The sequence below is a fragment of the Lissotriton vulgaris genome, unplaced genomic scaffold (assembly GCF_964263255.1).
Source record: "Lissotriton vulgaris unplaced genomic scaffold, aLisVul1.2 SCAFFOLD_1504, whole genome shotgun sequence".
Classification (NCBI taxonomy): domain Eukaryota; kingdom Metazoa; phylum Chordata; class Amphibia; order Caudata; family Salamandridae; genus Lissotriton; species Lissotriton vulgaris.
Window position 1 is genome coordinate 187,801 of NW_028242284.1, and position 27,550 is coordinate 215,350.

General features: G+C 43.1%; 1 protein-coding gene across 2 annotated transcripts in view; it reads left to right on the forward strand.

Annotated features, from left to right (window-relative positions):
- The window catches only part of LOC147669008 (NADH-cytochrome b5 reductase-like), a 192,184-nt gene that overhangs the window by 112,190 nt on the left and 52,444 nt on the right, over positions 1–27,550 (forward strand). For both annotated transcript variants that reach the window (XM_086948287.1, XM_086948286.1), the window contains exon 4: positions 13,703–13,854. In XM_086948287.1, coding sequence (XP_086804413.1) covers positions 13,703–13,854 — 152 coding nt within the window. The remainder of the gene's footprint in view (positions 1–13,702; positions 13,855–27,550) is intronic.

Genomic DNA, 27,550 nt, shown 5'->3' on the forward strand with positions numbered 1-27,550 from the left:
ACTTTGCTGGGGCAGACCGAGGAACAGGTGTACGATAAGTACAGACTCAACCGTGCCATGACTATGTGCCTAATAGCAGACCTGGAGCCATTACTGCAGCACGAGACCCGTAGGACCAACGCCATACCAGCCCATGTGCAGGTCCTATGCTGCCTGCACCTGCTTGCGTCTGTAAGCTTCCATGGGGTAATAGCTGAGACTGGAGGCGTGTCGCAAAGCGCTTTATCACGCTTCTTTCACTGGTTCCTAGAGGCCATGCTGACATTAATAAATCGCCACATCACCTTCCCCACAACCCCCCAGCAGCTGACCCGCACCATCGGGAATTCTACCAGGTGGCACAATTCCCCCATGTCATAGGGTGTGTTGACTGCACGCATGTCCCCATCTGTCCTCCATCAGCCACCGAATACATATACCGCAACCGGAAGTCATATCATTCCATAAATGTGCAGGTGGTGTGCAATGCCAAGTACATCATTACGGACCTTGTAGCCCAATTCCCCGGGAGCACACACAACGCTTACATATTCCGTCACTGTGGCCTCCACAGGCGCCTGATCAACGGTGAATTCGGAGAGGGACACCTACTAGGTACATATTGATGCATCATCGTACTCTCCATCCACTCCATCCCCACATGTAAATTTGCATTCATGCTGATGACCATTCTCTCCCCATCCTGCAGGTGACAGCGCATACGCATTGCGTGAATATCTACTCACTCCCTACCTCAACCCAGCCACATCGCAAGAGCACCGCTACAACAGAGCACACATCAGCACAAGGAATGTGGTTGAGCATACATTCTGCATCCTCAAGAGTCGCTTCCGAATACTGCACAAGACTGGAGGTGCCTTGCAGTACGACCCAGTGACCTGCTGCCAGATCATTGCTGTCTGTGCCATCCTGCACAACATCGCCACACGCAGGGGGATACCCATAGAGGTGGCCGGTGAGGATGAACTACGTGCACAGCATTCCCCCACCCCCCTCCCCCCACCCCCCCCAACACCGACAGGCGCATGTGCCCAACACAGCTGAAGGTCAAAGGAGGCGGACATACATCACACAGCATCATTTCTGAGACAGGTAAGAGAGTGCCTTGACAACAGGATCAGATTTGCAAGGGTTTAATGGGCATGGACACCTGACTGGTGCAGATATACGTAACACAAACATGCTGCTGCTGCAGTTGAAGTCTAACTTAAATTGTCCCTTCTCAGAACGGGTGATGCGTGTGGTACTTTTGTCTGGCCATGGTTACGTCACCAAGGACAGTGTGACTTTGCCACATATTCACTTGCGTTTGCCGCGAACCCCCAGTCTCTTGTCCTGTGACTCCTCGGCTTCTCCACGATGGGTGTCTGTGGCAGTTGCATTGCGGCCACTGCGCCTCCTCCCGCTGGTCTCTGGCAGGGAGACGCTGCTGACACTGGAGGCTGCCTCACTCCCCTCTTCCGCTCCCAGACTGCTGACACTGGCTGACCCAGGCTTCAGTTGCTCCACTGCAGTGGTCACCCTCTCAAGGGCCTTTGCCACATCCCCACAATAATGACCTAGGTCCACTTGCAGGGACACGGGCCTGCGGGACAGCACAGCCGTGCTGTTGCACAGCTTATTGATGGCCTTGTTTGTAGAATTCACTGCCAGCATGATCTGCCTGTGATGTCGGCGCTCACTTTGTTGGCCTGCGACTACGGCACGTGTCAGTTCCTGCAGGCAGAGCTTGATTTCATTGTTGCCGGCAGCTACGGCAGTGGTGTGCTCACGCACAGCGTCAGTCATGTTGCCTAGTTTGTTGCAGAGTTTGGTCATGGAGAGTTTCATGGCACCCATGTGTCGCCCCTGCGGCGCTGGACACGCAGCATCCGGGTCTCCACAACTCCGTACCCTTCGGACAGATCGACTGGTCTTGCAGCAGCCCGACCCGGGGGCACAGCCCTCTGCCTGATGCGCTGGCGTGCTGCAGTTTGGCTGGTTGGAGTGACGACAGCCTGGTGTGAGACATTTTGGGGTGCTGAACTCTGATCCAACTCCATCACGGGCAGGGAGGAAACATCTGCTCTGCGGCTCTGCGGAGTGGCCCGCACTGGTGGTGGTGGTGATGGTGGTGTCTTGGACCGCGAGGATGGTGGTGGTGGTTGTGGTGTCTTGGACCGCAAGGTTGGTGGTGGTGGTGGTGGTGTCTTGGACCGCAGGGATGGTGGAGGTGTTGTCCGCCGTGGTGGTGAAGGGGAGGACATGGCTTCAGCTCCCTGTGAGCACTCCGCATTGGTCAACACTGGTGTCTCTGAGATGACGAGGCGGCCACTGTCGTCAGAATCGATGGGGGATGCATCTGTGTGTGAAACAGTGCATAGTTATTATCATGGTATTGTATGTGTAAATAGCTTTGGCATCTCACAATAAATAACTTTTTCGGACAGACATTTCGCGCTTTGCAGCTGTATTCATCTCTGGGTTCTGGCATGCACCCATTCATGTATTGACTACAACTCCCATGGTGCAACACAGTGGTGAGGGTATGTGTTTTTGGCACCGATACATGTGCACTGGGTCTGGCATGGGGGATTGGGCAGGGACTTACTACACGCTGCATTATTACGCTGCCATGCATCTTACCTTGTCCTCCTTCCGCAGCACCAGAGGTGTCCAGACGTGTGACCCCCACAACAGCTTCCGGTTCTATGGTTGACTCCACTAGGTCCTCCAGGGCAGTGTTAGGCATCACATTGGATGTGCCCCCTCCTGTGCCAGCAGCATCCTTGACCCTCTGCGCAATCCTCTCCTTGGCCCTCTTAAGCAGGTCATACCATCGTTTTTTTAAGTCGTCGATGCTGCGGTGGGTGACTCCGCAGGCATTTACCTTGTCCTTGATGCGCAGCCACATCTTTCTTTTCTCTGCCTCAGGCACCTTCAGCGACAACTTCCCAAATAGTCGGTCATTGTTGCTGGTCACACACTCTATTAGGATTTCCAGTTCCTTATCAGAGAACTTGCGTTTTCTCTTTCGGTGTGTGTCCTTTCCCCGCTGGGGGGGCCTCCTTCTCCATCTTATCCTGCTTGCCTAGTCCTGGTTGCTGCTGGTTAAGTCTGGGTCCTCAGCTCCTGTGCTCTGGCTCCTCCTCTGTGCTACTCCGAACACTGAATGGAGCATGGGCTGTCCTACTTCCTGGTTGTGATGTCATCGGCCTGCTTCCAATGCGTCGCATATTTTTCCCGTTTTTGCTATTACCGAATTCGCAAATACCGGATTCACTAATACCGATTCGGTATTTGCTAACTCGGTAATTGCTAGTCTCACTGACGAACTTTCGCTATTTAATAGCGATTTTTACCGAATCGGTAATTTTTACCGATTACATTGATGCATCGCGGTTTGCATGTTCTTAATAGCGATTCGTTATTTTTCGCTATTACCGACATGTATTAACGATTTCTGATGCATATGCCCATTAGTCATTTGTGGTTTCCTTTCCTTCCCCTTCTTGTTTTTTGACTTGTCTTTACACTTTTTTGTATTATAAAATGTATGTTATTGATCTTTTTATTGGACATATGTATTTTTATAAAAGAAATTACCAACAAAAATGAAGAAAATAATATAAATAAATAAATTATAAACACTATTTTGTATACAAATAACATGTCTGGTCTCTATCAATAATGTTTACATGTCACAACATTCAATTGAATAATTTGTGTGTGTTTCCCCTCGGATTTGGCTTGTAAATTGTGTTCACTACTGTTCTGGTTTCCAAAAATTAGCTTATTTTAGTCCCTACTGGTAGTGAATATATTATGAGTAGGGGTCCCCGTTTTTTCCAAAATGGGTAGACTGAAGTGGCCCATATATTGACAGAGAAGTCAATGACCCTCCTGTTTCATTTTAGATTAGCAATTTTGATTTTGCTCTACAGTTTGGTCTGTTGAAGTCTCAAACGTACCCCTCTCGGGAAGAGAAATCCAATTTGTAGGGAGAAGAAATAAAGAAATTGTTAATCAGATTACAGCAGATGTACCAGTTAAAATTGGTCAGATGGAGAACAAACACAAATTCATTTTGTGTGATCCAAGTCTTGTGAATGTGCTGGGAAGGGATTTGCTTTGTAGAAGGATTTGCATCGTTTATTGTACACCGGATGGTGTTGCAATTGAGAGTTCAAAACAAATTCACAAGACTTTAGAGTTCACTTGTTCCCGGTTTTAATCAAATAAGTACTGCCTCTGGATTCAAGACATACTGTCAAAGATGAGGTATGGGATTTGACTGGAAAAGAGGTTGGAGTGGCTAAAAGAGCAACACCTGTGCTGGAATGGGGATTTGTATATCTTAATAATCGAGTATAATCATTAAATAACCCCGCCATTGTTCCTATGGACCTATGTTAGCCAACAAGGAAATATGATAAAGAGCGATCTTTTACATCAATTACCATAAACAGTAAAGTCCAATTGGGGCTTCAAAGGAATTTAGTATGAGTTTGAAGGGTTTATTAACAAATTAATTAAACATAAATTATTCAGTAAGAATTCAAATGTAGCCATCTTTATTACAGATTCGAAAATAATCTATAAATCAATAGTTCGAGACAAGATAAAACAAGCACTGGCGTTGCCAATAGGTTTCGCATTTGGAAAGTTGGAGCTATTGGTTTTGTAAATGACATTTTATATTTATAGTTGTTATTGACAATGCCAATAACGATATATAAATCTAAAATGTCATTTACAAAACCAATAGCTCCAACTTTCCTACTGCGAGACCTATTGGCAACGCCAGTGCTTGTTTACTGAAGAGGAGAGATGCGTGGGCAGAGAGGAGCCTGTGTGAACGTGCGGCGGAGATCAAAGAAAAACGCTAACACCCATATGGAGAGGAAGGGGGGTGGGTTGCCTGGTGAGTTGAATGCGTGTGGCAACCAAGGGAGAGCTCGGCGCACGCTGGAGAGGGAGGGGGTGGGCTGCCTGGCGAGTTCAATGCGTGTGGCAACAGTGGTAGCAAATGGAAGCCCTTCATACTGTTCAGCTCAATTAAAGAAGCACCCAAACCCCGAGTGTGCTGTTCCGCCTGGCACTGGAAACTAGAGAGATGCATATGTCGAGGCATAATGCTGAAAAAATCTGCCGAAGGTCACACCGAGTGCCAGCTCCTTCATTGGGAATTCAGGACAAAAATGCGAAAACTGCGAAAAATACGAAGGCCCTGGTCCGAGCTCTGCACGGCATGTCGGCCTTTCATCCAGACGAGGGTGATAAATGACGTCTCATTAAATTGGGTAATGGCAGGAACATCTTTGTTACAGCGGAAGAAACCACAGCCACAGGCTCACCAGCTAGAGATCACGTAATGAACACAATTTCATCCTCATAGAGGATGAGATTAGAACTTGATGTCACAATATTGCTTCTGGTCTCGGATTTGCCAAAACACCCTAATCATTCGAGTGGAAATGATTAATAAAAATATAGTAACACGAACATAAGTTCTCAGAAGAACATCACAATTCCAGCGTGGCAACGGGTCTTCGTTATAGTTAGTTTGACAAAACAAAACGTAAAGTTTAAAAAAATAATAGTTAAACGTAAACTGTCAGCGAGGAAAGTAAATACTTTGAAGAAGGGCAGACAAAAACATTTTCCACCCAGAGGACATAAATTACTAAAATATAAAAGTCTGAAATAACTTGAGTGCTGGTAAAGACCAGACAGAGCTTGATTACGTTTGGAAGGTAAATTACTTTTTGAGGGCCGAAGTAGCTCCGTCTGTTTCAAATGCCAGAAATAAAATGAATATTTTTGAAGGCCAGTGGTAACTCGTTTACTTCTGGTTGGGTCGGTGAGTTAAGTATTAGATTAGGGCATTTGGTGCGACCTGCAGGCCCGGGTCCGAGCTCTGCACGGCATGTCGGCCTTTCATCCAGACGTGAAAGAAGTGTAATTAGGGGGAGGAGAAGTGAGGCCTAGGTGAGAGTGGTGGTGAGAGAGGAGAGTGGTGAGAGTTGAGGAGAGAGTCAGGCCTGGAGAGAGTGAGGAGAGGGGTGAGTGAGGAGAGGGGAGAGTGAGGAGAGGGGAGAGAGAGGTGAGTGAGGAGAGAGAGAGGGATTGGAGAGGGAGTGTAGTGGTGAGCGGTGAGATGGTAGAGTGTTGAGTGGTGAGAGGGGAGATGGGGAGAGGAGAGGGGTGGGTGAGGAGAGGGGAGAGAGGAGTGAGTGAGGAGTGGGATTTGAGAGAGGGAGGGGGAGAGGAGAGGGGTGGGTGAGGAGAGGGGAGAGAGGAGTGAGTGAGGAGTGGGATTTGAGAGAGGGAGGGGAGGGGATAAAGGGGAGAGAGTGAGGGGTGAGTGGGAAGAGAGGGAGGAGGGGAGGTTGAGGGGTGAGTGGGAAGAGAGGGAGGGAAGATGGGAGGGGGAGAGGGGCTCACTTGCAACAGAAGAGCTACCTTACTCACTGGCAACAGTAATGGAACATTATTTAGATACAGCCGAAATTGCATATATGATCACATGCACAAGAAATGTCACTCTGCTCACATGCATCAACAAGAAACATACAAATTAATGCTAAATGTATGCATTAATGTGGTGAAAACATTAATAAACTGGCTTGTTATGTCGCTACCAAAATAGTGAGACACCATTGTTTCACTACAAAAAGATATAGGTGACACTACCATTTTCTTTACTCTCGAGTGAAGAAGAAAATGAAAAAGTAGATATTACAAGTTGCCATCACCAATTTGCCTACTGTTCCTGTGTGATCAATAGTGCTCTAAGCATGCTACAGTGCCACCATGCCAAGATGAACTGCACCCAAGAACTAAAGTGAAGTAAAAAAAAACGAAAAAGACAAAGGAACCGCCTACTTGACACACAACTATCGTCGTATGCCTGGTGCAATACAAACAACCCAAAACAAGAAGTGGCAAAGACAACAGCGGGGAATGGCTCGGATCAGAAATACGGGCGGCGGAGTGAGATCTGGTGTGTGGTGTGCACAAGAAGTGGCAAAGACAAGAGCGGGGAATGGGTCGGATCAGAAATACGGGCGGCGGTGGGATCAGAAATACGGGCGGCGGAGGGAGATCTGGTGTGTGGTGTGCACAAGAAGTGGCAAAGACAACAGCGGGGAATGGGTCGGATCAGAAATACGGGCGCAGGGCTCGACAAATCTAAACAAGGTAAAACCGGGAAAGCAAGACTATTCCGCCATGCTCGGCTCGAAAAAGCAAATGGCCGGATGGGGGCGGGAGAGCCTGGTGGGGGGGCGGGAATGCGTGCAAGGGGAGAAGTGTGATAGGCAGATGGGCCGGATGGGGGCGGGAGAGCCTGGTGGCAGATGGGCCGGATGGGGGCGGGAGAGCCTGGTGGGGGGGCGGGAATGCGTGCGAGGGGAGAAGTGTGATAGGCAGATGCGCGGAGGGAAGCCGGATGGGGGCGGGAGAGCCTGGTGGGGGCAGGCGGATTAGGGAGATGCTCGTGCGTGTGTGGTCACGTGACCCGCTTTTGTGGTCACGTGACCTCACATGCACTGTAAAGAAACCGCAGTGGAAACCGCAGTGGTTTGACTATTCGATCGAGCCCATGAATTTTCGCCATTCCATTCGCAAGCGAATGGTAATAGGCGAAACCTAAAAATATATTGGTAAGAACTACAAATAGGATACAGAAAATGTGTGTTCCATAAAGGAGAATCCCTAATCTAAATTAATGAAAATTTGGGCATAAACGAGTGATTATCTTCATAGCTGCCATGACAGGTATAATTTCAGTGTAATTATGAGTGACATTCAATGAATATGAGTGACAGCTTCTCGCAAGCAAAAATAGACTAATGATGACGAGGGAAACATATAAATATCAGAAAGTACAACTATGTGAGCAACAAGAAACTCTAAAAAGATCCTAAAACTGCTGCAAAGCACCAGAAATGGAAAGGCACTAACCCACATGACACACCAAGAGTCTGACCACATAACTGCCAAGTTTTTAGGTTGCCTATGTGTGACATTTCCATAGTTTCAGTGTTGTTATAAGTCACATTCTACTACCTAATGTGTGACATTTCGAGTGAAACTTTCTCACCAGAAAAACCAAGCCATAAAGTCAATATAAAGTGCTAAATATCATAAACTGCCACCTTTAGAGCATTGAGAAGCACTAGCCTGAATACATGCTACATTCAATCAACATTATCCAAAAAGTAGCATGACCCAAACCAAGTTCATCTTAAATCCATTAACAGCATCAGAAACAGCCAGCCCACGCAGTATGTTCACACCTTGTACACATCCAGCAGACCTATCCCTACTCAATGTGCTCTAACTCCTTTTAAATCAATCAGCTCAGTCATTTCAAAACTCTTCTCGCCCCATTCCCATCCACCATAACCAGTGGGGCCCTGTCAAGTCCATTGTAGCCTCATTAACAACCATTAGAACCAGCCTTCCAGTTGCCCTGCACAGCCATCCAAATCAGCCAGTTCCAACCATTCTACCCTCAGGTACAGCAACCAGAACCAGCCTTAAATAGGGTTGCCAACTGCCCTAATCAGTATTTTAATGTCCTGACCCGCACAATAAAAGAAAATCATCTAGTCAGTATTTATTTTCCTCCTATCAGTACAGATTTACAATGGCAAACATTAAGAAGGAAGGACTTTAAAATGTCTTCAGGAGCTACCTTAATGGTCAGTGACTGCCAATTAAAGTAAACAACATTTGAAAAGTAGCTTTAATGATGAACAGGGACGATTGTATACAAATCCTGTTTACTGTGTTCAGGCCTTTGCTGAATCTTGAAATAAGAACACATATGTTAATATATTGTGGGAAAGGTGACAACACTACAGGCATAGCCCAATCTTACTTTAACCCCATTCACTGTCACTGCCCTGTTTAACTCACTCCGGCCCAGTGACCCACTGCCAGGCTGAGCCGGTGTTTTCATGTGGCCGACAAGGCTGGGGGGAGATCATGCGATGCTCTGGAGTGCTGCAGTATTGAGTATGAGAGCCGGAGCCCAGCATGGGCTGGCTGGCTTCAGTCGCGGATCGGTGCTCCCTGTTACTGCACCTCCTGTTTCAGGCCAGCATCACGCATTGTCTTTGTTGTGGGTGGCAGAGGCCCCGCTGCCGCAGCTGGGTTCAAGCAGTTGACAGTGATCAGTGCAACACTGACCACAGGCTGTGCTCAGTGGAAGTGACAGCTACCCTCCTGGGTTGCCACCCTCCTCGATGGTGCATGCATGGACAATGTGCCACTGGGTATGGCAAGAAAAACAAAACTGCCATCCACCTCAGTGTCTGTTTAAGATCCCTGGCAGCGGCGTGGGGTTTCACGCAGCGACTGCTGTGTGGATAAAGAGCATGCAGCTGAGCAGCACATCGCGCTTGCTGCTTAGATGCATTCTCCAGCCTCCCCACTTTCAAAGCTCCTCGGCATGGTCCCTGGGGCGCTATATTTGTGTGACTAATACTTTGTAATGCTGTAATGCGGCCACCAACACTAAAATGCGTTATTCTAACCCCTATTGTGTGGTGCTTGGCGGGGCTGACACTTTCTCACCAGTAAAACTAAGCAATGACGTCCATATAAAGAGCAAAATGTCACAAATTAGCAACTTTTGAACAATCAGAAGCACTAGCCTGACTATATGGTCCATTCGAACACCATTCTAGTCCCATTTGCAACCACCAGAAACAGTGCAGTCCTGCCCTGTCCATTCTAGCTCTTTTAACACCCAACGGAATAAACCTGGTCTTGAACAATCCCTTCCACTAGGCCCATTCCCAATGGGACCCAGTCAGCCCTGCCCAGTGCATGCAAACACCAACATTATCCATCCAACCCAGCCAGTTTAAACAATCCTAGTCTCAGGTACATCGATATGATACAGATATATAATACAAGTAACATTACACTTACAGCAAGCCAGGACTATTGGCTTTGTCAATGGGTGTTAGTTGCGTAAGCAACAACTATTACTTCATTGAATATACTAAGACAATGCTCCAGTTGTGAAATGATGAGACTGCAAAAGAACTTTAACGAGTCTCTTCGAAGTTATCCCAAAAGCAGTGAGAGGTGGCACTGCTGCAGAGTGAAGGTTTTTTTTTTTCACCTGCAGGGTAATGGCAAAGATAGAGAGCCCGATAGGGACTCGTCTCGACACCTGCTTTTCAGAACTGCCGCTGCTCAGCACCTACAGGACCCGGCCCACTTAAAGCCCTGTCCATGACTGATACAGTAAAGTAAACAAAGGCAAAAAACTGGTGTGAAAATTAATACGGACTACTTTGAATAAAGTTCTGTTTATCATGTGTGAGCTTTCGCAGAATCCAAAAACGTGAACAAGCATCCTTATTATTTTCTGGGAACTGTGGCGGCCCTACTGTCCTATCCACCTTAATCCATTCACAGCAACCATTTACCAGTAACAAGCGCTGCCCCAGCGCCTCAATGCCAGGATAAAAGCCAGGCCAGTGTGTCTCATTGGGGCCAGCGGGGCTGGAGGTGAGCAGACGGTGCCCTGGCTGCTGAATGTTGCAAAGAGAGACCAGGCCCGGCGTGACCTCCCTGAAGCATCAGCGAGTTCAGCAACCCATTGCATTGCTGCTGCAAGTTCTGAGCCCTCGGGCTAGCAGCAGTTTTAGAAGGCTATGGTAGCACAGCCACACAGGAGGGCCGGACTGGGACCCCGAAGCACCCAGGCAATTTTCTCGGACTGGCCCCTGGGAAAGCACTGCCTGGCCCCAGGAGGCTGGAGAAGCTTGCTTGTTGGTTTTGGTACTGGGGTTCAATATTGTAGCACCCCTACAAAACCGACCCCGGTGACAAAACCAGACCCCACCCTTCTAGCCCCAAGGGATAACGCCTGATGCCCAGTACGGCCAGTCTTGCCCTGCCACGCAGACAGACAAGGTGGCAGAGGAAAGACCTCCACCAACCTGACGAACAGCGGGCCACCCACAAAGGTATAAATCAACCCCAAATTTGGGGTTTTGATGACAAACCCAATATGATACCGTTGCCGTATCAAAAAAAATCATGGTTTTCAGGTTTAAGGCCTGCTGGAATTCAAGTGTAATTACCAGGTGAGAACTGGTAAAGCGAGAACGTATTTTGCTTTGTATGCATGAATGTGCTTAACTTCTTAGCAGTAAAAGTTCTCCCCAAGCAAGGATTTATTCAGTGTTTTATGGGTGTTTCTGAGTTTCCAACCTGCCTCGCCTCTTTGAAGGGGGCTTGGACTGATCTACCATTGCTAATTTAAGAGGCACATGATGAAGGCATTTGTTTAGTATCCAATTTGTGGTGACAGGAGTACCGGGACCCTAAGACACCCGTGGGAAACGATCTCAAGCAATATGAATTAAAGCACAGTAACCCTTAGATGGCAATTGGGACTGCCCAAAACACATCCTCTCACGTCCCATTGATTTGTGCACTGAATACAGCAGTTTGTCTTTTCCAATAACCTCCTATGAAATATAGATCCAGAATTAATCATTGTGTAAAACTGTTTCACCAAACATAACTCATAATTAGGCTTTCCTGTTTTCAGTTTCTATTTTTGGTAAATTCTGGTGTTTTTCCCCCCAGTGTTTTCAAGTGATTTCAACACCTTAAAAAACAGTGGTTATCAGTGGTTACCCATTTTCACATCATTAAAAACAACAGAAACAGTGTTTTCCCAGTGTTTATGGGACATTTTGCTTTTATTTTTGCTTGTTTTCTGCACTAATAGTGCATGGTATATATACAGTGTATGTACAGTGTATATGAGGTTCAAATACATTTTTGAAAATCAAACTTATTGTAGTACACCATACAGTACTTCTTCAGTGAGTCTTTGGTCAGGTGCACTCACTTTTTCTTTCCCATGTAAACTTTGTTCTGTGAAAAGGCCCTCTCAAGATTGGCACTTGAGATGGGCAACGCCAAAAGAGCCAGTACACAATTTGCTAACTCTGGCCACTGACATAGCTTTCCATGTCAATAGTGGGGCACTTGAAGACTGAGATTCTCTGGGCAGGTTTGGGGAACATTTGTGTTGAACTGGGCGCTTATGCCCTCAGAGTTAGTGAAGCGGTCAAAAATGAAGCAACACTTTTGAAACTACAGAGAAAACTCCCCACAGTGAGGTTTCATTTACTTCAAATGCCATGGTTGGTGAAGGAACACTTCTATGCATCATTACAAGCCATTTCTCATGCATTGTAAAATGAAAGTTCCTGAATTGCTTGTCAACATTGCTTTGCTTACCAAGTGGCAAGCACTCTAACATAGAACATGTTGCAGGCCAAAGTCACTAATGATGTCGCCCAGCCTACTCTCAAGGAGATGTTTCACATCTACACCAATGATGCTTAACACTTGGCAGACCAGGGTGTTTTCAGACTCTAGTTGTTTTATTATGTCCACTACAGCAGTTGTGTTTTCTTGTAAAATTCTAAGAATGCAGTAGAGTGTACCTTTTTCACATCACTATCAATATGCGACCATAGATCCTCACATTTCATTCCTTTGGCATCATCAATTATGTAAACGGTTGCCACATGGATAATATAGCATTCACAGCCCCTTGGACCGAGAACCATCAGCTAAGTGACACAGTTGGGATGACTCATTCTTTGATGCACACAAACTGAGAAATATTTGCATTTTAGTTCCCGTGCAGAACAAAACAGTGCACCAGAATGGACTTAAAAGTCAATACCATTCTTCATTAACTCTGAATATTGTAAAGGTGTTTTCAGCATATCATCTAACAAGTGGCAAGGATCTCTTACAGGGAAGCACTTCAGCTCAGGTATTGATTTTGACAGGTCATCACACAACATTTTCATATATGTAGCTGAATCACTGCAAATACAAACAATATCACTCCAATCATTGTTGAACGTGGAAATAACATTTTTGCAGCAGCATAACAAATGACTTTGGGTTCCATGTCTTCCATGTCCATGTCTTCCAAAGGTCTGGTGTCATGTTTTCACCACTATGCCAGATGGTTGTTGATAGTACTCTTTTCACATATACTTGTCACTATACCCTGCATTGAATGTTTAAAGCCTGAAGTGTTGGCAATTCACCTACTATCAATACCGACTCACTGACTCACTAGAAACAGGGGGCTGATGTATCAAGGTGTTTTACCCATTCTCTGTAGATAAATGTGAAGGCACATATTGGGAAAGATTCTTATGAAATAAGCTATTTCACCTATCAGTGAAAGAATCAAACTCAGCCAAAATGTCAAATATGATTTAGATGTTTCCTGATTCTCTACTGTTTTTTAAATCATTAAATAAGACCTAAAACATGTTTCTAATCCCTGCATCTTTAGACCAAAGACTACAAAACTGAAAAAAGCAAAAGGAAGAACAAATTGTATTTTAGTGACATCCCTAAACAACAAAAGTCAAGCAGAATAATTGTAGGCCAGTCTTTCTTGCTGCTAGCTTGTATAACAAAGTTACATTGTATTGGCCCCTTCAGGAAGAAAAAAAGGCCTCTTTTACTCTCTTTTTTACTTTCTTTGAATGGCATTTAGTTTGTGGTTCTGCAGGTGTTTTTGTGTTTATATGTTTACAATGGTGAGGGCTATTTCCCTTTCGTGGGGTTTTATCAGTTATTATAGGTTTAAAGCTAAAACCGGACAGCCTACTCATATTTCATATATTTTCTTTTTTTGCAGAATTGTGATGCAACAATTATTGATTCAGAAACTTTTAATGCATTCACTTTGTGCCACATTGAGCGAATGACCGATGATGCCTGTCTGTACAGATTTGATCTGCCGAGAGGAAGGAGCCTGGGCCTGACCTTAGGACAGCACATTGTATTAAGGTATCATGACTTTCACATCTACCAGTTTGGTCGTCCAGAATTTATAGTCTGTGTGAGATCTGCTGTAAAGTTGAGAAACACAGAGCAAGGTAAATATTTCGGAATAAGTTACAATTGCACACGTTCAGCTGACACACATTATAACATTTGTTTTAATGGGTAGGCTGGGCAGTTTACAGGAAGGTTACTACTAAAAGCTTATGACAATGAAAGAACCCGTTTTTATACTTTATTGATTTTAAAGCTGCATTTGATCGAGTCAATAGAGGTATTCTATGGCATAAGCTGAAACAGTGGGGCCTGCCAGAAAGAATACTAAGACCAATAATAGAATTATACTCGGATACGTGTTTTGAAGTGAAAATAGCTGACGGGACGAGGCTCCCCAGAAATATTTACACAAAGGAGGGCCTAAAGCAAGGATGCGTTTTAGTGCCACACCTATTTAATCTATTCATGGCTGATTTGTCACCTAGGCTTGATGAAATCAACTTGCATCCCCCTTGCTTGGGAACTCTGTGGATTAAACATTTATCTTATGCCGACGATATAGTCCTAGCAAGTCACACTTGTATTGGCCTCCCAAGAGCGATAGACGAGTTGGGGAACTTCGCTGGGGAACTTCGCTAAGAAGAAGCTGCTGGAGATAAACGTTATAAAAACTAAAGCTATGATTATAAGTCGATCCATCCATAAACAGTCATCATTTAAACTGAGCAACGTGAACCTGGAAGTAGTTGGTAGATACAAATATCTAGTGATACAGTTGGATAAAAGGCTAACTTTTCAAAAAAAGAACGAGGCAATAGAAAAAAAGGGAAATGGCCTAACATTTGCGTTTTGCTCAATTGCAAAACATTTAAAAGGTCCCTCTTTCACACCACTACTAGCTATAATGAAAGCAAAACCTCTACCCACTCAAGCACATGGAAGTGAAGTTCAGCATGGAAAAGACGCTGCAACACCGGATAGTCTCCAAACACATGCATATAAAAAAGTATTCTCACTTCCACATAACGCCTCACCGGCGCAGGTCTTGTTAGAATTTGGGCTACAACAAGATATGTCACAATAAAAGCCTGGTACAAAGCCTGGCGCAACAGAGAAAATGAGATCAACAATGCGCTCTGGAATACTTTACAAGGCGACCCACAATCTGCCTACTCCAAATATCTTCAAACATCTTTACAGTCCACTAAGATGGTACACCTTTGGCAGAAGAATCTTCCATTTACCACCTTTCAGCAAATCTTGAAGAAGGAGTCAAAGCAACACTCACTACTGGAGGATAAAGCCATCCTAAGTAAGCGAGCCCACACATGGATGGTTCTGCAATCCTATATAAAATTGCAACCAGCGTCATATTTGGGTCAGCTGTTTTCTTCCTATTTAATGTCCAAGTTTTTAGCAATGCGTTTTGGTAAACTGCCATCTAATGCAGACCAGCCAAGTTGGAAATATCAGGGCCCAAAGTCATGCAATCTTTGTGGATCACCAAAATAGGATTTTATTCATTTAGTTTGCATCTGTCCAGCTTTAAGCAAGGATCGCTGGAAATTGCTAAAGGGACTATTGAACGCAAGAGCCATTCGCTCCTGTAGAACTGCAATATTAAAATGTCTCAATCTGGAAGATCCACAGCTGAACTGTTGTTTAATAAAATCTTTAACTAATCACTTGAAAGAACTGAAACAAGGCTTGTGGCAAAACGGCTAGATTTGTCTGTTCACTAAGTTAGATCAGTGCAAATGTAAATGATAAATAAACTATAATTGAACACAATATCATATAATGTTAGGAGAGTAGCATGATGGCCCTTTAGATACTAGGGTAAATGTGTTAGTTAACTCTAATCATATGATTTGTTTATTTGTTAACAGGATGTAGTGCAAACGTCTGTGATAAGAAATAGTTTTTCTCTTTTAATAATCATAAAACATTTGTAATGGATATTTTAATGGCACTATGCATCGCGACCTATTGTCACATTGTTATGTTTTAATTAACTAAACAATAAACTTTATTCTGATTCTGATACTAGGAGGTGTGTAAGAATGTCCTAACATCCCCAACAAAACGTTCTGAACAACAACATACATCAGGCCGCCTCTTCCCCATTAAATAATACAAGAAAATATGAGTACATTTCAGAAGCAGCACATGCTACAGGTTCTCTTATCCTGTGACTGTAGTGAGGTACTCAACCAGCACTTGCAATCTCAGCAGTTTCCTACCTTTCCTCCACTGATGAGGGATGCTTGTGAGGTGCCCTTTGAGCAGGAAAGCATGTAAGCCGGCACCCTGTTTACGTTCTAGAGAATCTGTTTTGGCAACCAGACTGTCAATCACTGCTGCATCCTAAGCAGTACTTGAATGACCAGCAGACTTCCTATCACACGAGAACTGACGGAAACTTCATTGCTGTTCTCACAAGCATAACTTTCATGTTCGTACCAGTCTTTTCCAGAATGTTCACTTTTATGTTCTTGTGGGAAATCGCGTTTACAACGCTGTCAGACAACGCAGTGTCATTACCACACGTACCATTACAACGCAAGTTATTACAACGACTTGCTTTAGGGAACTCACTGTTGGATTTTAAACCTTCCCTACTGTTGCACTGACTGGAGTTGGAATAGTAAAATATACTATTCCAAACTCCAGCGCTTCCCTAAAGCAAGTCGATGTAACAACTTGCGTTGCAATGGAACTCGTGGTAACGACGCGGTCGTTGTAAATGCATGCGTGAAAACGTCATACATCCTGTTCTTGCCAGTCCCAACCAGAATGTTCAGGTTATTTGTACATGTCAAAACCAAAAGTAATCAGTTTGACCCTCTGCTCACTTTCCAACAAGTTGCTATTATGTACACAAGTAGAAACACATTTACATCTTCTTCCAACTGAATGAAGGTGAGAAGTTATTTTGATTCTCCATTTTAAATAGTATATGCTTTGCAAATTCTCACCTAGTCACCAGCCTTCACACTTTAGAATTATGTGAAAGTCCCTCAGACTGCACAAGCGTGTCTTTGGTTCTTTGAGGGCGTATGGTGGTATGAGGGCAGCTGGTGAGTATCTGTATAAATGCTGCAGCCCAGTACAGATAGTGTGACAGCACCATCCGAGTGGGTTTTAGTGTGTTGAGAGCGGCTATGAAGGTGGATTTGTGGAAATCGAAAATCGTTTCTGTTAGCATAGGCTGAAGCCATCTTGTTTGTGGCATGCATTTTGTTAGCTATGTAAATCTTCTGTCTTCACTGTTGCTTGCTTTTCTATTCTGCTTGTGTCATCAACTTTAGTTAACTCCTTCTGGTCGGGCCAGGTATGTGCTGAGCAAAGGCCTGTAGCTGCTGAAATGCACCTGGTTAAAGATGTAACTGTCGACTATTTGTGGCTGCTGTCAGCAGTTCTGGTTCCCCTCCCACTTTGCTGACTAAGTGATCTCCTATCTGCCCATGTTGTCGATAATTATTCTTGTGTATGCTTGTACCTTCTATTTGTAACAACATTCTAACTCTGCAACAAACTCTGTATGTAAGCAGCATGGTCTGTGTATTCAATGTACTACCTCCTGGAACACTTGAGGGTGTTGTATGGACGTGGTCCCACTCATGAGTGATTAATAAACTTGTTATTCGAATTCCAGGTTCAGTGCCAATCTCTATTTTGTTGGTCTACGGACCCGTGGACAGAGAAGGGTGACCCCTGCACCCGTGTGCTTATTAAAAGGCACATTTCCACAGTTTGGCACCCGACTCGTGGGTCCTCATCGGAGACGCGGCCGTCCAAAGGAGTGGTCTTGACGGAAGAGTGGAATTTTGCTGAGGAGACGTCCTGCATGAGGAGACCCTTGTCTTTGCAGCCAAAGCGATTTTTCCGGTTTTCTCGATTTGACCATCCAGGTGGTGATCAAACCCTTTGGCGTTATTTTTGCAGTGACCATTAGGCCGAGCAAGAGATTGGCAGTTGGAAGTTGGAGACTCTTGTTTGGTAAGGTTGCTGAAGCGGCACGCTTGATTTGCTTGGCCAAAATTTTGGTTTTGTTTGTTTGATTTATTTTTTGCAAAAGATAAAGGCAGATAATGTGGAGATTTTTCTCTACTTTTGAATATTTTGGAAAAGGAATATTTACAAAAACGTAGTAGCATACCTGTTCCCAGCACACTCCGTAGGCTGTCTTGCTGTCTTGGAGGTACCAAAATGGATTTAGACAGAAGTCAGCCGGCTCCCCCAGAAGGGGATACCTAATAGGCATATGTACATTAAATATAGTATTTCTTACATAATGTACAGTACACTGTGGAACAAATATACGAAAAAGGATCCTGATCTCCAATGGTCAGTAAATGGGTCATTTGACTTTAAAAAGATTCAATATGTAGAACAGTGTTTGTTTAAAAGAAAAAGTCAACAAGATATGTTTGATTGTGTACGAGTGTGGGAGAAAGAAGTGCAAGAGAGGGTGAGGAAAGAAGAATCTATAGCAGAAAAAGAAAGGTGTAAAAACAATATATCAAAAAGCGTTGGAATTAAAAAATAAATAGATGAAGGCAATAAAAGAAAAAGAGGAAAGGGAGCGTCGTTTAGAGGTAACTGGCCAGAACCCTATTAGGCGCCCCATTTATGCCATACTTAATAAACGTCAGGATGATTCCATCTTGTTAGATCGACCTCCGCTGGTATACCTTTCCCTCTGCCCCTGAGGATGATCTTTCCAATGAAGAACATCTTTCTTCAGACGATAAAGACATAGATAAGCAAGATGGGCGGCAGACTCGCTCCACTTTGACTGTTGATGAAAAAGCCAATATCAAATCCACTGCTCGCAAAGAAGCTTGTGGGACTACTTCTGCTCCAGATCTTGTAGCGATAGTACAGCAGTGGAAAGATTTAGAGCAGTTATATTTTGCAGAGAAGTTTACTTGGGAAGTAATACTTGGTTTTAGAAACGTTTCTAAAAACTTAGAGACCAAGGATATTAATTCTGATTATAAACAATTAAATGATGGAACAGACAAAGTTAGTATCTTGTAAGCAGAAAGTGGAGGAGTCAGTTTCTGATTTCATTACACGATTTGAAGAGACATTTCATGACTTTAGAGGGCCATCATTGACAGATGATACGGGTAAGCATCTGTTCGTCAACAAATTTGTCGCTAACATGTTGCCAGAAATAGCCAGTTGCCTCAAGGCCAGCGAGAGTTTGTGGACTACGTCTTCCCCAGTCTCCCTTTTTTACTATGGCCCAGTACTATGAGCACCAGGAATTGGAAGCAAAAGGCAAAGAGGATAAGAAGGTTAAGGATTTAAAGATGAAAGTAATGTTGGCTCAAGTATATGGTACACCATTCAGAGGTAGAGGTAGAGGCAGCCGAGCAGTATATACCCCTGGTGTACCCCCTTTCTCTCGAGCAATTTTGTCTTCTGACCAGTGTGCTTATTGTAAAGAGATTGGACATTGGCGTTCTGAGTGACCCCTTTTGCGAGGCCAGCAGTTTCAGCGGGGTCGAGGAAGTATGAAAGGATGCCCAGGGAATTCAGGATATAGGGGAGGAATAGGAAATCATACCAGATTTGAGGCAGTTGAACACGGACCACATTATCCTAATACCTTTGATAGACAGAATCAATATCAAATGTCAGATTATTCGGCTGATGGTCTAGTGGGATTCTGATAATGCATAGGAATGCCTAGGATAGGGTAAGGAACCGGTTGAGGTCCCAGTAGATCTGAAAGGTCCTTATGTTGATGCAAATGTCTTGAGCTCTACTGATCGGTTTCTGGTTGATACAGGAGCTACTCGTAGTGCTCTGTCTAAAAAATTGGTTCCTGGGGCTCCCCTGTCTGGCACAATGATAACATCGATAGGATTCGATGGGACACCTACATCTAGCCCACTGTCACAGCCATTTGCATTTAGTCTTGATAAATTCACTGCATGTCCATTTTTGCTTAACCCAAATACGCCCGATAATATCGTGGGCAATGATATGCTTAAATATTTTCTTGCTACAATACCTTGTTCCCCAGAAGGTGTGCGTGTTATTTTAAATGATAACTATCCAGTTGTTGAGACGTCTTGTCCCATTAAAGAGGATATCGCTCTGGCATCCTTACCTAGTATGTTATGGGCTACATCAGATACCAATGTGGGACAAATGGTTATCCCACCAGTACATATTCAAGTGAAGGAAGGTGCTTCATTGCCTCGACTGCCCCAATATAAAATATCTTGGGAAGGCGAAAAAGCATTGACGCACATTGTACAGGATTTGATCAAGGTGGGGGTTGTGGAAGAAGTCCCTTATAATACCTGTAATAGCCCTATCCTTCCTATTTTGAAAAGAGACACTGATACTAAAATTTACAGATTTATTATTGATTTACGTGAAGTTAACAAAATTGTGGTGACCCAATACCCGGTAGTCTCTGACATCACAACACTTCTTACTATAGTTCCTCTTACTGCCACTACATTTAGTGTAATTGATTTGAAAAATGCATTTTTTCCATACCTATTCACCCTGACAGCCGTTATTTGTCCTGCTTCACTTTGAATAATAGATCATACAGATTCTGTAGAGCTCCCCAAGGGTATACAGAGAGTCCTAGCATTTATAGTCAGGCATTGAAAATGCAGCGTGATTCTTTTCCTGTACCGAAAGGGGTGGCTCTATACCTACTCACACTCTAGGTACACTTTGAGTAGGGTTCACATAGTAGGAGTACGGTTGATTACTACCTTGTTTATATGTGCCTGCATATATACATTGTTAAGCACCATGGTAGAACTATATCTACTATTTACGCTTATTTTATGCAAGAATAACGTTGATTCAATAAATATTGAAAATGTCCCACTGTGTATTCTCTGTATATTTCTCTGAGAATAAGTAGGCACAAGTGACTCAGCAAAAAGTTCGGTACTGTTTCCACGATCTCTGAGGGGTCAGGGTTGTTATGTTCAGTGGTTGCCAGAAACTATTTGCTCCCTGGTGGTTTAGGGGGCTTACGGTAGCACTGTGAGTTAGCTGGTCTATAGGCCAACTAATCCTGCAGGGGTGTCCGGAATAAGTCTTGACACCAGGCCCTTATTTTATGTTGTCCACACAATGCGCAGGTTGTCCGGATTGGTAGGAACTACACAACAGTCCAACAATAACCCTTACTCTCAGGCTTGGCTTTCTCATGCTCATGTAATACTGCTATGTCTGTGAAGAAATCTACAAAAAACATTATTTTACAGTGACTGTGTCAGCCACGCCTTTAGATTGAGGGTGATAATGAGAAGTATGGCATTGGTTGATGCCAACATATATTAGGACTACTAACTTTCAATTAGAAACAAACTGTCCCTGTTTATCACTTATCAGAAATGTGAAACATATTGCCCTGTTAAACACTTCTTTAAAACAAATGTAAGATTCGTGGTCATATAGTAATTTACTAACTTAACCTTGATCTAGTTATAATAATGATCAGTTAGAATTTTTTAAAAAAATTTAGTTAAGTGACGGTGATAAAACTCTGAAGGGACCCAGGAAGGGGCCCACAAAAGAAATTGCTAAATTTCCAAAAGGGTAAATGAGTACTGCCACAGGAGCCAATGCAAGATGTTTCCTTACAACAGACTTCTCCTCTAGACAAGACTGTATTTCAAGGTAATTATGATGGAAGACAGCCTTAACTCCGCCACTGGAAAAGCCTTAATATAACATCCTTCCATGCTATTTATATTATATGTACTCACTGTTTCTGTATATTGAATGTCATTGTTACCTGTGTATTCCTTTATAAGCATCTTCATATATGTTAAGCTTTCTATGCAGACAATGGTCTCGCTGTATAAAAATAATGAAAAAAGTAAATTACAATCCAGCAAATCCAGGCTGGTCTCCGGATGTACCTTTTCTGTCTTTTGAAGTTGTGCCGGATGTGTTTTAAATGTCCCCGCTGTCTTATTGATTACTTGAGCAGTGTGAGAGCATGTGTGGCTTCTTTTCACACATGCATCTTCTACAAGTCTGTATCTTTTTAAGAACTAGTCCCCAGATTATGAAGCTCTTTAAGCTCAATGACAGCACAAACCTTAGATTGACAAAGCCTATTTGGCCTTCTGCAGTTAGAAAATAGCAGTAGTGGTATTATTGGGTGTGGTAGCAGATGCAACTGTGTGTATTGTTCCTCCCTGAGCTTTTACAAATGGGCGTGACTACTGTTTTTGCAGATGCGCAGTCAGAATGCGCCCACAATGCACTTCTGTCCCAGCGGATGCAGGTTCAAATTGTGCCCAGGATGCATTGGTGTCACCACAGGTGATGGGACAGAGTGTGATTAATACAGACTAGGATTTAGAGTAACAGACCAAGGGGGACAGAAAGAAGGGGTACTGTACTGGCAGGGAGTTAGTTGGACTGAGAGGATGAGAATTAGACGGAGGTGTAGATAGATAGATAGATAGATAGATAGATAGATAGATAGATAGATAGATAGAACTGCGGTATCAAGGGTTCAGCAGGTGCAGAGGCACGAGGAACCTGGGATGTGAGAGCCCTAATGCTTCCCAAATACAACTGTTGTTTTTACCCAAATGTGGGATGGGGTCATTTTGTTAGCTTCCACTACGGCCATTGTCACCCTTTCTATGCCATAGGTAGATAGAGAGATAGACAGAGAGATAGATAGATAGACAATAGAGAAATGGATAGTTAGAGAGATGGGTGAAAGGAGAGACAGTGGTGGACAAAAATAGATGGATCTGTGGGGCTTGATATAAATAGACAGGCAGATTAATGGTGGTATAGAGGTAGATACAGACAGATAATGATAGATGAATACGTTGTTGTAGATAGACATAAACAGATATATATTGATAGATAAATAGAAAGGTAGATTGAAGGAACGAAGATAGATTCATTTTAAAGTGTCCCTGCCCTCTCCAGATGTTATCTCTCTCCCCCTCTCTTTTCTTTGTCTATCACACCCTCTGTCTTTCTTTCTCCTTGTCTTTCAGTCTCTCTTAGACTCTCTCCCTTTCTCTGTTTCACATCTCTCCCTGTATCACTGTCTTTCGCTTTCTTTTCTTTGGCTGTTTCTCTCTTACCGTGTCTCTGTTGTGCGCTCTCTCTCTCTCTCTCTCTCTCTCTCTCTCTCTCTCTCTCTTTCAGTTTTTGTCTGTCGGTGTCTTGCTCTGTTTCTATTAGTCTTTCTCTATTACTCTCACACTGTCTCTCCCTGCCTCTAGCTCCATATTTTTCACTTTCTCTTCTTGTCTTTCACTGTCTATCCCTGGCTTTCACTGTCTTTATTTCTCTCTCCAAATCTGTCTTTGTATATCCACCTCTCTCTTTGCCTTTCTATGTCTTTCTCCCTCTCTTTGATTTTTCTTTAACTTGTATCTTTCTCTCTCTAACCCTGTCTCCCCCTATCTCCCCGTCTTTAGCTGTCTCTCTCTCTTTATCTTTAATTGCTTGTCATTTTCCACTTCTTCCTTCCGCTCTTTCACTCTCCATTGCTTTCACTGTCTCACCCATGCATAAAGGGATTCCCGGCACCATTTAAAACGAGAAGTTGTCAGACATGAAGAATGTGGAAGGCAGGGGTTGGAGCTTTAGATGGAACTGGACTTACAGGCAATCACTTCCTGAGTTTATGATGAAATTTCCATGGCAAGGATGGAAGTGGCTTTATAAAACCATCTATTGCACTTTTTAGGCTTCTAATAACGGTCATTATTGGTTTGGCTACTTCGCTGCTGCTTAGTTAATCACAAATTTCATCCCTGAACTTTGTTGTGTTTCTCTTTTCTGTTCCCTCCCTTCTCCTTACCTTGAACCTTTGCCTTATTGGATTTCTGCTGAAACTTGAATCCTATGTTCTTTTGTCTTCATTTGAGCTTGTCTGCCCTTAATAAGTATCCCGGGGCTTCAATCCTTGTTCCCAGTTGGACACATAGCTCAAGTTCTTAACTGCTCTGAGAAAGGGGTAATACAATATGAGTATACAAATGTGGCTGTGCTTTGTTTTTTCAAAGAGAACCAAAAGATGGCTTGTGAAGGTCCTGAGCCGATGTTCAGTGCCTGTCCTTAACAACTGTTTCAAGGTCTCTCCTTTCCCCTATTTTCCCTCTGATTCCTAACTGACATATTTTAGAAGTTGGAACAGGTGGACATGTGACAATCTGTCTATCTTGCCAAGTTCCTGTCATTCGCTTCCCATTTCTCTTTCCCTGTGTCTCCCTAACTCTGTCTTTCTCTGTCACTTGCTGTATTTCTCTCTTATGGTATTTCATTTCCAGTCTCCTATCCCCTGTCTCCCCTTCCCTTTCTTTCTGCCTGTCCTGCTGTGTTTCTCGCTTTCTCTGTCTCTTTCTTTGTCTATTTTTACTTTATCTATCTCTTTCTCTCTCTCCTTGTCTCCCCCTCTCTGTCTGTATCCATCACTCACTCACTCTCTCTCTCTCTCTTTGTCTTTCTGTGTCTGTCACAGTATTTGACTACTCTGTCTTGCCTGTCTTTCTCTATCTAAGTTATCTTTCCATATTTCTCTGTTTTTATCTGTTTCACTGTGTCATTATCTCTCTGTACTTGTCTTTCTTTGATTTTTCCTGCCGCTCTCGCTATTGCTTTCTATGCCTCTTTCTAGCTTTCTCTGTCTGCCCCTGTGTTTTTCCTTCTTCTTTGGTCTCTCTCTTCCCAACTTTGTATGTCCCTATATTTCTCTTTCTTTGCCTTGTTGTTTCCTATCCCTCCCAATCTCTCTCTCTCTCTCTCTCCCTATCTCCCATTCCATTGATGAGCGCTCTATTTTTGTCTTGCATGAGTAACTTTATTTGCAAACATCTCCACCGTAAAATAATACACTGTTATCTATCCTCGATACATTTTGGAAATTGTTAAATAGACACCACAAATGAGATCTTCAAACTCTTTTCCTCAATCTTTACAGTTCATTTTTCTCCTAGAATAGTCAGTATTGGAACAAGATGGCATTGTCATAGTGCTAACTGGGCCCATGTAATTATTTTTAACAAGTATTAGAACATTGGAATGTTGGGAAATCCATTGCAGACAATGGAGAGTTCCCTGCTTCTACGGGCCGGTAAAGGCCCGCAGAGCAACATTCCAATGTTCTACAAAGGCTTCTCGAAGTTCGAGGAGATTTATATCCCCTCGAGAACCCTTTGTTTAATTTGTTAGAACATTCTGCCCTCTAGTGGCAGAATGTTCTAATAGCCTTATAGCCCTTCGTAGCAGGGCTATTCGGCTATTAAAGTCCTACTGTTTCGTTAAAGTCCCTCGCCTTCGGCTCAAGCCTTTAATGATTTAGCGGGCCTTTAATAGCCGGTATAGCCCGCTACGGCGGGCTATAAGGCTATAGTATTGTTAACCTCTTGCTATGTTGTACATACTGTTGGTCCTCCAATGGATCTTGCTCTGTTCTGGATATTCGGAGGATGGACACTTACCCTAAAGGGCCAGGAATAGGATAGCTGTATCTTCAACTCAAATTCATTACAATTAGGTGAAGCTCTCAAAGCATCTATTATCATAAGTAACCCAAAACCAATAAATCACTCCCAAGGAATGATGAGTCAGAACAGTAGAGTCAGTTTAAGAATTTACAGTTTAGTTTTCACTCCATAAGTAAAGAACATTTGCATTCAAATAAAGTAGCATACAGCCCTAATAATCAATTAGTAAAGGATGTAATAAAACATACCAAGCCTCTGAGATTCAGGGAGAATATGATGGATGATCAGGATAATCTTCATCAGCCGGGGCGGATTTGGACAGCATAGGTGTTGATTGGAATGGGAAGCCAGGTGAGCCTTGTAAAGACTCTCAGAAAAGTTCATTAAAATTCCAAGTAGCCAGTTCAAGTTCGTCAAGACAGCAGTATGTCTCAGTATGTCGCTGTAACCACAAGAGTCACAGCAGCATGACAAGAACCCTTCATCTGAAAGGTTCGATCTGCGACAGGACACCGGTCAGCAGTAACATGTCCTAGTCCCAGTAGCAGAATTTAAATCTGAATCAAAAATCAGATAACCCATATCTCGAAAGACAGCTACTGCAGACCCACAGTTTCTCCCAAAGTTGAGCAATTATACTCGAAAGAATTTCCGGAGTGACACCCCCTGGCTTTACCAAATTGTGAGAACACTCAGTTCCATTGGTCAGTCCAAAGTAAGATGAGGGTGATGTTGTAGGAAAGAAGATTCAAATCCGGAAAAATTAAGTAAATCAATTACGCAATTCCTCATGTAATGTAAGTTACAGGCACATTGAACAATGAAACCTTGAAGATGATGACATGAGGATTAAAAACTTTCTGTTCTCATGCAGCTGTTCCAGAGTGTAGCAAAATTTGTTGCAAATACGCTATTCAGTCTGGGAGATTTCAAAGGAAACAGTTATCATTTGAATAGAGTTTGCTGTATTTAAAAAAAAGTTCCCTTACGCTTTGGAATATTCAGTCCATAACTTCTCTGGAAGGGAGAAATAAAATATGAGAGCCTACAAGAAATTTGGCTAATATACCACAATGACCATGTTAATTGTGAATCACGCATTAATAAAGAAACTAACATATAACTTCAGAATACATGATTAAACATTTCAATCTGATCATAATGAATACATGTAAGTATAGGGTACTCATACTATTTTTGTAAGTGTTAACTTTATTCATATAAGAAATGCATATTCATCTTTGTAGTTTATGTGTTATCCAACTGATACATTTATAAAATACATGTTAATAAAGTTTCATGAAGGCATATTTAAGTATATTCATGTAGCACCTACTTTTCTTTTGTCATTTTCGGGGCATACATTATAACATGAGATAACATTGTTTTAACTTTTCACATGAATCAAAGCCATTTGTATTAAAATCCATAACAATGAGATTTTTCTCCTACATTATTCTAACACATATACATCAGTGAACATAGTACTTCATTATTAATAGTCACATCTATATTAATTAAACATATAATATGTCTCAAATCTATCTTTTTATCTGCATGCTTTTATGATGCAGTATCTGAATTGTATTAGTTTGAGTACAAGTAGTAATAATCATTTCCTTTATCAGTAAAATCATTTGATGTAATCTCTGCTCTATCAGCATCACAAGTAAGTTATTCCTTGATGTCTTTAACATATATATGTTTACATGTTAGCTGCTTCCCTTCCACCAGACCAGCCTTGCAGTGGAGGAGGACTCCATGGCAAACTACATGCTGTTGGATTTCTATCTCCTTATCTAGTAAATTCATTTGTGTGCTATCTTGTTTCCTGTGGTACCCTTGTGATGCATGAATGGGTTAAAATGTCAGTAGTTACAAGGGAATGTGGCCTGAACGTAGAACCCTGGCCCAGGCCCACAGTATTACTTTACCAGCCTTAAAATTCCAGAACTTATTACGATGAGCTCTAGTTCTGGAACTCAAGTCCTGGTCACTGATTTTTTTAGGGTCCTCCATTTGCTCTCATTGACAGACATAAGAAAAGAAAGGCGTACAGCCTTGTACATTAATACAGTAAGGCTGTAATACAAATTGAAAGAACAAAAATATGATGGCATCAACCTTGCCTCCTTTTAAGTGTAATAAAGGCAGATTACTCCCTGCATCTAAAAGAGCCTTGCTACTGGAGGAAAACAAGGACAAAGCAGGAAAACCTT